General features: G+C 37.5%; 2 protein-coding genes across 2 annotated transcripts in view; both read right to left on the reverse strand.

Moving 5' to 3' along the window:
- NXF3 (nuclear RNA export factor 3) overlaps window positions 1-12,094 on the reverse strand; it is a 1,139,741-nt gene that overhangs the window by 842,356 nt on the left and 285,291 nt on the right. The gene's annotated exons all lie outside the window — the stretch shown is intronic.
- Window positions 7,746-8,481, reverse strand: TCEAL7 (transcription elongation factor A like 7). Its single transcript, XM_029240131.1, has 2 exons — window positions 8,457-8,481; window positions 7,746-8,065 (listed from the first exon to the last, which is right to left on the reverse strand). The coding sequence occupies exon 2, from the start codon at window positions 8,046-8,048 to the stop codon at window positions 7,746-7,748; it is 303 nt and encodes a 100-aa protein (XP_029095964.1). The 5' UTR covers window positions 8,049-8,065; window positions 8,457-8,481.

Raw genomic sequence — 12,094 nt, forward strand, 5'->3', positions numbered from 1 at the left:
TAGATTGGGAGCTAGAATCCCAGCCTTGACACACTCCAGTGTTAAAAAGTATTACATAAAAATTTTGAACCTCAGTTTCTTTATCTGTAAAATTAGCATAATAGCTATAACATAGTTTTAAGTCCATGGATCTAAATGTAGAAAACACTAACACAAAGCACTTTATTTCTAACATTGAGATAGGTTTAAGAGGACACAACTGACCTGTTGGAAATGGTGTTCTGGCTAAGTAGGTAAAACCCATTGACATGAGCATATTTAGAGAATGATTATGGACTAAAATGTGAAGGTCAAAAACAGCTTAGAGAAAGTGGCAGTCTTCAAGAGCTGGGGTAGTCTGAGAAGACTACAGATCAAAAAGGTTTTTAACACAGTCCTGGTGATGTGAGGGGAATAGACAGTCTTATGCATTGCTGATGCTACTGTAAATTGGTACAAACTCTTAGGAGCAAAATTTGGAAATATTTCTAATAATTAAAATGCATATAATTTTGTATTGAAGTGAAATTCACATAAAATAAAATTAACTATTTTAAGTGTACAATTCAGTGGCATTTAGTATACTCACAAAGTTGTACAACTGTTACTTCTATCTAGTTCCCAAACATTTTCATTACTCCCAAAGGACACCCTGTACCCATTAAACAGTTACTCCCCATTCCGCCCTGTCCCCAGCCCTGGCAACAACTAATTTGTTTTTTGTCTTTATGTATTTACATATTTTGACATTTCATACAAATGGCATCATACAATATGTGACCTTTTATGTTTGGCTTCTTTCACTTGGCATATTGTTTTCAAGATTCATCCACGTTGTAGAATGTATCAGTACTTCATTCCTTTTTAGGACTAATAGTCCATTGTATGGGCATAACACATTTTGTTTATCAACTCATCATTTGATGGATATCTGGGTTGTTTCCACCTTTAGGCTATTGTGAATAGTGTTGCTATGAACATTTCTGTACAGCAGTTTGAGTACCTATTTTAAATTCTTTGGGGTTCATTTCTAGGAGTGGAATTATTGGATCATACAGTAATTCTGTTTAACTTTTTGAAGAACTGGCAAACTTTTTTTCTACAGGGGCTGTAACATTTTACATTCCCACCTGCAATCTATAAGGATTACAATTTCTTCATGTCCTTACCAACACTTGTTATTTTCAGTTTTACAGATTAGAGCCATCCTAGTGGGTGTAAGTGGTATCTCATTGTGGTTTTGATTTCCATTTCCCTAAATGACTAATAATGTTGAACATATTTTAATGTTACTTTTGATCAACTGTATATCTTTTTTGGAGAAAAGTCTACATTAAAGTCCTTTGCTAATTTTTTAATTGAGTTGTTTGTCTTTTTGTTGTTGAGTTGCAGGAGTTCTTTATATATTCTAGATACTAGACCCTTATCAGATGTATGATTTATAAATATTTCTTCCATTCTGTAAGTTGCCTTTTCACTTTCTTTGTAGTGTCCTTTGATGCACAAATGTTTTTAATTTTGATGATGTCCAATTTATCTATATTTTTTTTTGCTCATGCTTTTGGTGTAATTTTTAAGAATCCATTGCCAAATACAAGGTTATGAAGATTTGCTCCTATGTTTTGTTCCAAAAGTTTTATGATTTTAACTCCTATATTTAGGTCTGTAATCCAGTTTGAGTTTACTTTTTGGATATAATGTGAGTTGGGGTCTAACTTCCCTCTTGTGCATATGGATATTCAGTTGTTTCATCACCACTTGTGGAACAGCTTATTCTTTCTCCAATTGAATGGACTTATCACCCTTGTCAAAAATCAATTGACCATAGACATATTTCTGGACTCTCAGTTCTATTCCATTTATCTATATATTTATCCTTATGACAGTACTATACTCTTCTGATTACTATAAATTTGTAGGGTTTTGAAATAAGAATGTGAGTCTTTTTACTTTGTTTTTGTGCCCAAGGTTTCTTTTTTACCTATTTGGGATTTCTTGCGATTCCATATGAATTTTACCATTAGCTTTTCCATTTCTGGAAAATCCATTTCTGGATTGTTCTTGTTTTGATAGGAATCACATTGAATCTGTAGATTGCTTTGGGAATTATTGCCACCTTAACAATATTAGGTCTTCTAATTCATGAGCATGGGGTATCTTTCCATTTACTTAGGTCTTATTTAATTACTTTCAGTAGTTTTTAAATTTTCAGTGTACATATATTGAACTTCCTTGGTTAAATTTATTCCTAAGTATTCTGGTCTTTTTCATGCTTTTGTACATAGAATTGTTCTCTTAATTTCATTTTTGGATTGCTCATTGCTAGTATATAGAAATACAACAGAATTTGGATGGCTGATCTTGTGTCTTGCAATTTGACAAGTTCATCTATTAGCTCCAGTAGCCTTCTTGTATATTCTTTTGGATTTACTATATATAGTATCACACCACCTGCAAATAAAGATACTTCTTTTTCAATTTGGATTTGATTAATGTCTTTTTCTTGCTTAATTTCTCTGGCTAGAACTTTCAGTACAATATTGATGAAAGCAGGCATCCTTGTCTTATTCCTGATCTTACATGGAAAGATTTTAATCTTTCACTGTTGAGTATTATTTAGCATTGAGTTTCTAATAAATGCCCTTTATCATGTAAGACAATCCTCTTATATTCTTAGTTTGTTGAGTGTTTCTATTATGAAACAGTGTTGGAGTTTGTCAAATGCTTTCTTTTGCATAACTTGAGATGATGTTTTCTCCTTTCTTATATTAATGTAATATATATTACATTAATTGATTTTCATATATTGAATCACCCTTTCATTTTGTGCATAAATCCCAATTCATCATGATGTAAAATCCTTTCAATATTCTGCTGGCTTAGTTTGTTAGCATTTTGTTGAGGATTTTTGCATCAATATTCATCAGGACTTTTGAGGTGAGGTATATGTTTCTGGCATACACTATGGTAAATAAACAAACAAGTAAAATTATGCACATACCATATGACCCAGCACTTCCACTGCTTTGATTTACCTAGATATATATACACACATGCTCAGAAATGCATAGATGGATTTTTATTGTGGAACTGTTTGTAAGGGTCAAAATGTTGGAAATAGCCCAAGTCATCAAAAGGGAAAGGTCAAATAAACTATCCTCAAAGAAAACTGCATAGTCATTAAAAAGAATGAGATTCTTTATTGAAGCATCTCCAGGAATATTGTTAAGTAAAAAACAGTAGGACAGTAAATGTAATTTTATAACTTTTAGTTAAAATGTATAACAGAAATATATAAATTTCTATATGGATAGCTGTCAAGCTGTTAAGTGTTTAATTGTGGGGAGGGGTTTGAAATTGTGTTAAGGTGTAGTTAAAGCAGTATATTAAGATGAACTAGGCTATCTCAGTGACTTTAAAATGGTTTATTACTCCTTCATGTCAGCTCAGTGAGAGTTATTGGCTCTACAGCATGGCTCTGCTCCATGGATTATTTGGGTATCTAGCCTGCATTCATCTCACAGTTATGTGTTCCAGATGGCACACATGGTTTCCGAGGTTACTGAAAGGAGTGTGGAGAGGTCACCCCGCAGTGTTTATAAGCCTTAGATGTGTCTTATATTACATTTGATGGCCCCAACATATGTGCAAGGGAGGCTGGGAAATGTAAAAGGACACGAAATTTTTGTTTTTTTGGCCCCGCTGCCCAACTTGCTGGATCTTAGTTCCCTGACCAGGGATTTAACCCACGCCCTCTGCAGTGAAAGTGCAGAGTCCTAACCACTGGACAGCCAGGGAATTCCCAGAACACGTACTTTTTGATCAAGCAATCTTACTTTCCAGAATCTATTCTATAGAAATAAAAGCACTAGTAAATTGAATATCTGTACAAGCATGCTCATTGCAGACAGCAATTCTTTTAGTGGGCAAAATATAGAAATAGTTTGAACGTTAATTAACAGGGGAATGGTTTGAATAACATAAGTTATAGTCATACTAGAGAAAGTAGATTCATTTACGTTTGTATTTACTGACCTTTGGAAAGTCCTATAAGACTTCCAAGCTGAAATAAAGAGACACAAGGTAAATGCGTAACTCAAAGTCATATGAAGACATAAACAACAATGGTAAAGGTAGTTACATAGCTAAATTAAAAAGCAAGCAGTTTTGCATATTTGGTTTATAACTCCTCTTTTTCTTCTATATGACTTAAAAGACAAATGCATAAAACAATAATTGTAAAGTTATGTTAATATGCGCACTCACCATAGACCCTGTTTCAGGTGAGCTGTGCAGGAGTCTTCTTATAATCAGAGAGCCTACTGGTTTATAATTCATAATTAAGAGCTGCTGAAAGTCATAATGTAACATCATAATATTTAGTTAAAATGCAAAACAGAAATATATAAATTTCTAGATGGATATCCATAAAACTGATAAGTGTTTAATTGTGGGAAGGAGGTTGAAATTGGATGTGTGGTTAAAGCAGTATATTAAGATGAACTAGGTAATTCATTATTTGTGACAATAGCAACATAAAGATATATAATGTCTTTATTTAACAATTATTCCTGGAGAGGCTTCAATATAAGAATCTCATTCTTTTTAACTACCATGTAGTTTTCTTGGTATAGCTAGACCACAGTTTATTTTATGACTTAGGCTATTTCCAATATTTTGGCTCTTACAATGTCACAATAAACATCCATCTAGGCATTTTGTGCACATGTGTACATATATCTCTATTGTAATACAAAGCAGTGGAATTCTGGTTAATACGGTATGTGCATATTTTTTGGGTTTGTTTATGTTTTTCCTTTCCCTTTGTAAAAGCTATTGAGGTATTAGAGATATTTTCCTGTTATCTGTTATGATATTGCAAATATTTTTTTCCCAGGCTATTTCTTGTTTTGGGATATTTAATATTTTTTTCCTTTACAACTTCTGGATTTTCTTTCATGTTTAAGAAGATAATCACATTACAAGACTATATAGTTTTTCTCTTAATTTTCATTGCAATATTTTATTTCTGTTTTACACATTTTCATCTTTAATCCACCTGGGATGTATTTTTGTGTATGTGGCTAGTAGGAATCTATGTTCATTTTCTTCTGATTGGATAGTCCATGTACTTGACTCTTAGGTTAAAAAACCTCCTTGAAAATGTGTAAAATCTTTAAATAAAAATGCTTATAGCTAAATATTTGCTCACTGCTGTGATTATTTCCTTAGGACAAAGTTCAAGCAGTAGAATTTGGGAGTCATGGAGTATGCAGAGTATAGAGCTTTTGGTATTTATTGTGAATAGGAGCAAAAAAATGAATATAGCAATTTACTCTTTCATTGAGTATGAGAATGCCTACATCCTCAATAAAACTGAGTATTGTAAGTAAACATTTGTCTATTTGATAGGTAGATAACAACTTGTTTTATTTTATTCATTTTTCATTTGTCTTTTTGCCTTCTACTAAGGTTGAATAATGCTTATTCTCCACATAGATTTACTTGATGAGTACCCTCAATTTTCAGGCTATGGTACCAACCATTTTGACTTTCAGGAGCCCTTAATTATGAATTGTAAACAATTAGGCTCTTTGGTTATAAGAAGACTCCTTCTGCACTGCTCAGCTGAAACAGGGTCTATAATGAGGATTTTTGAAGCAGTTTTGAAGAACATAATTTCATGGGAACCCCAAAATGAAGATTCCAAGGCCATATGCACAGAAATTCTGACTTTGTAAGAGTATGTGTGTGTATGGGGAGCTATTTGTCATAAATCTGTATTTGTAATAAGCACTCTAGAAGATTATAATGTCAGGAGCTGACTTTTTGAGAGACATCAATTAATTATACAAGGTTATATATAATAGTTTTATAGACTGAATTTAGGGAATAATCCCTTTCTTATTGGGTTCTTTTTGAAAATGTAAGTTACAGTTTCTAGAGAAATAGATTATTTCCAATTTTATGCAATCAGAAGTAAAACTGGGCCAAGAACACTAGAATTCTAGTTAAGTAAACATTTATTAAGTACCCACTATGCATAAGTCACAGCAGTAATCAATAGAAATATAATGAAATGATAAAATATAATGAAATATTATAGTCTTTACTTTCAAATGGAAAATGCAAAAAGTCCAGTTAAGAAATAATGCTTAAGTACACATATATACATATACATAAAATGATATATGTACATATATACACTAAAAGGTATAAATACATATATTTCTATATATGTGTATATGTTTATATATATAATATGTGTTATACATATATGAGTCTTACAAAGAATTCTTACATATGTTTCAGGATTGGAAGGGATGGAGAGAAGGGGATTGTTTCCCTAGATCTATTTCCTGCATTACTTTGTGCAATTTACACATGTCTCCTGAGAGTCTCCTGAACCAGTAGGGCAGGCCTGACAAGAGCCTTCAGGGAGAAATCATCCCACAAGAGAAAGAAGACGAAACCTCAGTTCTTAGACTTCGAGCAGCAACTCTGACTGTAGCATGACATCTTTTGCTCAAATTTGAACCCTGGTCCAACCCCCAAAATGGACTCATCATGTCTGACTCCAATGGAGGAAGTGTCCTGTGGCTGAAAATGGAAGGGGCTGTTTTACTAAAAACTCTGCTAAACACTGTGGCACAAGCAATCCTGGAACAGTCCCCACCTCTGTTAAGCATCACTATAAAGCAGAGAGAAGCTTTAGAAGACAGAGTGGGGATTCAACGCACTGGGGACTCCAGGAAACTCAACGGGGCTTTGGCACTCAAGGACTCCACTGCACCACCAGCAGCAGGGCCAGCAAAGAGCAAAGGGCCTAGCAGAAAAGGCAGCAGTGCCCAGCAGGCCTGGCAGGACCCAGGGGAGCCAGGGGTGGGGTTCAACAGCAGAAGCCTGGCATGGAAGTCCCCACCTCCCTGCCTATTGGACTTGTTCCTGAGCACTGGTTGAGTCATGCCAGGACCCTCCCTCCCTCAAAACTGATGTTCTGTAGTGGGTTGGGGTTCTGTATGCACAGGTGGGAACAAGAGCCCAACAAGCACAGCTCAGTCACCTCATTTCTTCCCCACAGCAGCCCTGTGAGGCAAATGTTTTCCCATGAAAAGACTGAGTCTTAAGCAAGTGTATCTACACTAATTGCCAGTTTTATTTCTCTGGCTAAGAGATCCAGAGATAATTTGAAGTTTACATTTCTTTCTTATAGTTCTGTTATTAAGAGTTTATTAAGTGTTTCATTGCCCTTCAAAGGTGATTGACAAGTTCTTTTATTGTGTCTGTTTATTTTAGTTTTTTCGTGACACAAGTAATACACACATATACACACATTTATATTATTCATTATTTTGGAAAATGAGAAGATGCAGATAGGCAAAAAATAAAATAAAATACAGATCACAGAGATTCACTGTTAACCTTTTGGTGTATAATAATTCAGACATTTTTTTGCATTATGACATGTATAAATGTACCTATAAGATATATATAGATAGACATATCTATATATATCCTTTTGCAACATATTATTTTCACTTTACAATATACAATGAGCATCTTCCCATGCAAACGAATGAAACAACCCTATTAAATGAGTGAGATTTGGTTAAAGGATGAAATGGTAACGAGTCATATGTAAATCAAAGGAACACCGAAGGATTGGAATAAAATAGTAGCAAATATTTAGCAAGAAAACGCAGACAAAGGGAACCAATGTTGCAGTATTAATAACAGAAAATAGTTGAATTCAGGGGAGAAATGCATTAAATGGGATAAGGACGGTCCCGAGAATGCCTATGGTTAGAATGCAGAGCCCTAAATTTCTTTCTCAGACCCCTTATCTCTTCCAAACACCTTTCCATCTCGTCTCCCTCTCTTGTCTTTTCTTCATCCTTAAAATGCCTATAGTCTATGTCCTCTTTAAATTCCTCGAGAGACTGAAGCAACCTTTGCCTAAAATTCCCTTCTGTTTGCTGGCGTTCGAATTCTCCATAGGGGCGTTCTTCCTCCCTCTTTGGCACGCTGCACTTGGGCTTTCCTTCATTTTCTTTGCAGGATTTTTGCATGCTGTTGCGGTTTCCTGCTTAAGTCCAGGGAGAAAATGTAGAGTAAGATTGCTTCATTTCTTTTCATTCAAGATTGTCAGTTTCTCTCTGAAGCTAGATAGTCGCCTAATCTCCCACCCCTGCTTCACTGGTCCAGCCCTCCGAAGTTCGAGATGCACCCCCTCCCTCCCCTACCCCTTCTCCGCCTCCTTTCCCCTCCCTCAGCAGCCCACCATTTCTCCAGCAGACGAGGCTAATGGCCTCTCTGATGGGCGGCAGGAGGGGAGCGAGACAGGGAGTTGAGCTGTGGGGCCGCTACAAATTTTACCCAGCTCTTGCCCTTCCCAACTCTCACCCTCGGAGACCCCCGTCTGAGTGCTCCCCTCCCTGAGACGATTCGGGATAGTTTCCTCCTCTTTTACTTGTCTGGAGATGTCTGTGAACACAGACCCTCAGACCTGCAGACAGAAAGGAAGGGGCGGTAAGGAGGGAGTTCTCTGTGGATCGACCAGCGCCAGAGACAAGACACTCGTTATTATCTTGAATCTAGGATCCTCATCACCGTGTCGCCCCAAATTTCCCACCTCCTGTTTCCCCTCCTGTTCTTATCCCTTCCTACCGAATCTCTGCCCCCCACCCCCCCCCCCCCCCCCCCCCGTCCCCCCCGGGCCCTGTCCCCCCCCCCCCCTCCCCACTCCTCCACATCCCTCTCGCAGGCTAGCATTGAATGAGGCGAACTGTTTTCAAATTATCTCTAAATTTCTCTGTCTCCACCTCAGGATTCCAGCCTTTCTCCACGCACCAGCCCACACCTCATTTCCTCCAGCGGAGTTGGGAAAAGAGAAGAAGGATAAAGGGAAATCTTGCTAGTCTGAGAGAAGCTGAATATTTCTAAACTACACTAAACCACTGATGTCTCTCAGGAGACTTCCACCTACTCCAGCCCCACCCCCCTTCAAAAGTATAATTATCTCCGACGAGTTTGCACGGGTTTGGAGAAAGCAATCCTAGACATATTCCAGGCACTAGATTCAGTCACTACCACCCCAAGAGTCCCAGTGGTTCCCTCACACCAACCTTCTGGGATTTAAAGAATTTACGTCCTCTTTCTCTTGGCCACAAGCACGAACGCCTGCAGGGCAGTAAGGAGCTGGTACCCAGAGGAGAAAGAAGCCCGGGAATATGAGGACTTCACGTCAGCTCCTGATCACGTGAGGATTATGTCATCCTCCAACTCTGGTCCCCACTTTCCCCTCCCACCAACTGTGCTGCAGAAATGGAACGGCTTACCAACCTCCCACCACCCCCCACCAGGCCCTGTCACTCATTTTTGTCATTGCTAATTCCAGAGGTCAAAAGTGGCCCCTTCTCCCTGTAGTTGGAATTTGCCTTTCTCTGATTACCAGAGAAGGGCTGCATTTTCCCATAGTCATATTAACAATTTTTTAATGGTTGTGTGGAGAGAGAGGATTATTCATCCTCTTCTAAAATACAAGAACAGAAAGGGAACAGTCTTCCCTCCACCCACCCTCTCCCCAGTCACTAATAGCCACCATTTTCCTTGCACTTCAGTTCTTGCAACCAAATTGGAGGGAGTGAGGTAAATTAAGGAAGGAAGTAATGACTGGGATTGTGGTTTTCACTTTCATTCTGATAATTTCCTATTCTTTTCCCCTTTTCCCCCATAAACATATTATATTCTTTTAATAATCAGAAACATGGTAACAGTATGTACATTTGGAAAAAAGATTCAAGATAGGAGGATAAAAAGACCCAGTCACCTGTTTCTGTTGCTGAGTCATAAGGTAAATATAGACCCTCCAAGCAGACACATTTTTGTAAGTTTAGGATGTACAGGGCAACTGGAGGCTACCTTTTTGAGGCACTCCTGAGCATGTGAGGCCTTTTCATTAGGTGAGCTTCTGAGTCCATAATCCTACATACCTAGATTTTCAGATATCAAAAGTCAGTCATAAAATTTTACTGCTTCGATCTCAGTATCATGCCCTCTGTCTCCCAGTTTGTACCATACCCTTGTATCTCCCTCAATACTGTGTTTAAAAGATCCCACCTTTCCTCAACACTCTTATTTAGAATCCAATAGGTTTTCATTTCTCCCACACATCTCTATCCTATTTATGTTTCCTTAGACCTTACTCAGCCACACTGGGGAATTAGAAGCACTAACAGAAATTGGCCCCATTTAGTCACTTATCACACAAAACTTTTTGTTGCTAAGGCTTTTGGTACTAATCTAAGTGAATCTGTTGTTGATTGGTTAGCTTGAAATATGTGCAACAGAAAGAAGGATATGTTCTTTCTTTTAATGCTTTTTTAAAAAAATTTTTTTTTTTTGGCTGCACTGCGCAGCTTGTAGAATTTTAATTCCCTGACCAGGGATTGAACCCGGGCCCTCTCAGGCAGTGAGAGCACGGGAGTCCTAATCACTGGACCACCAGGGAATTCCCAGGGATGTGTTCTTAGTATTTGTTTTTAGGAAAACAGTGGCTCATTATAAATGCGAAGTTGCCACTAACAACTTTGAAGTAAATGGTTCCAGAAAATATTTAAGAAGAGAAAGAGAAGAGATCTTAAAAAGAGTAGGGCATTGTTATCACGGTTATTAAGGAATGGTTAGTTGTGATAGAAGCAAATGATTTGTTGTTGGGGTGGAGAAATCCTGAATCCTATATAAACGGCTTTTCATGCAGATCATTAGATTTATGTGGTTTTTTTTCCAATTTGAAAGCAGTCATTCTTTATTAACTGACCAGATTACAAAAATGATGGCAAATACCATAGTTCATCCTTCTAATAAGCCTGCTTTTCTGGTCTTCCCTGTTGCCAGCATCTCCACCTTCTGTAAAATGCGTGGTCTTTTTCTTCATTGTCTTCATGACTGACAAATACCAAGTGCTCCAATAAGTGGCAGGTCTCAATGATTACCTCCAAAGTAGCTCAGGAATCCTTCCAATTCCCACTCTGGCTTTACTGCCACTTCCCAAAGGCAAGCAACCATAAACTCCAACCACTACAACAACATTTACTGGCCTCTTTAACTTACATCTTGCCACCTTCCAATAAAATGAAGATTCTAAACAACAGATATGATCATGTCACTGCCCTGCCTTATTTTACTTCATTCTCCAAAAATTCTATTAGATCTGGACAGCTTTAGTTATCTAAACATTTCACAGAATACATCTCCATCTATAAGTAAAAGCTGTTATAAAAATTTGCATGCAAATGCAAGCAAAATAGGATATTGAGTTAGATTTAATTTGTTTCCCTACTATTGGTTGATGGGACTCATAGGTGAGGACAAAGAGGCATTATGTACCATGAAAAAAAAGTCCAATAATTGGGACCTGATACCTTCATAAGACCTTACCAAAACCCGCCTAACCCGTGTATCTACAACAATGTCCCAGTCCTCCTTCTCCCAAATCAGTGTGAGGAGACAGGTAAGGGTGACAGGTAAAGAATTGTGGGAGCCATAGACTTTGTGGGGAATTCAGTGTCATTCATTGTAACAACAATAACAACAACACCGATAGTACTTCATACTTATATAATACTTGTAATATACCAGGCACTCTTCTAAGCACTTTACATATACTAACGGAATTACTATTCATTACTACTCACAATGCTATTATTAGCAAACTAAGGAGTACAGAGGTTAAGTAGCTTGCCCAAAGTCACACAGTAAATAGTGGAGATAGAATTTTAACCAAGGTATTCTGACTCCAGGGTTGGCACATGGTGAAAGTCAATTCTATCCCTTTCTCGTGGATGAAAGGGAGAGCATAGTTCTTTCCTCTTTTAAACCAAGTAGAGGTGGAAGCTCTAAGAGAATTACATACAGAGAGAGGTCTGCAAGAACAAGGTACTGGTGTACAGTTCTTAGTTAGATCACTGCTTATTCTGTTGATCCAAAAGAGATAGCAGGGTGAAGATAGACACATAGTGTACTCTCCCCATTGCTATGGCAAGGAGGGGTGAATTTTCCTGTGTGTTAGGTAGACACCAGGCTGACTTGCTGGTTCTTTTCCAGTATGGCTTCA

This window comes from Monodon monoceros, unplaced genomic scaffold (assembly GCF_005190385.1).
Source record: "Monodon monoceros isolate NGI ecotype Baffin Bay Population unplaced genomic scaffold, NGI_Narwhal_1 Super_Scaffold_22, whole genome shotgun sequence".
In the NCBI taxonomy this organism is placed as follows: Eukaryota; Metazoa; Chordata; class Mammalia; order Artiodactyla; family Monodontidae; genus Monodon; species Monodon monoceros.

Excerpts from the sequence above, each read along its gene's own strand:
- TCEAL7 (XM_029240131.1), bottom strand. The coding sequence starts at position 8,048 with ATGCAAAAATCCTGCAAAGAAAATGAAGGAAAGCCCAAGTGCAGCGTG.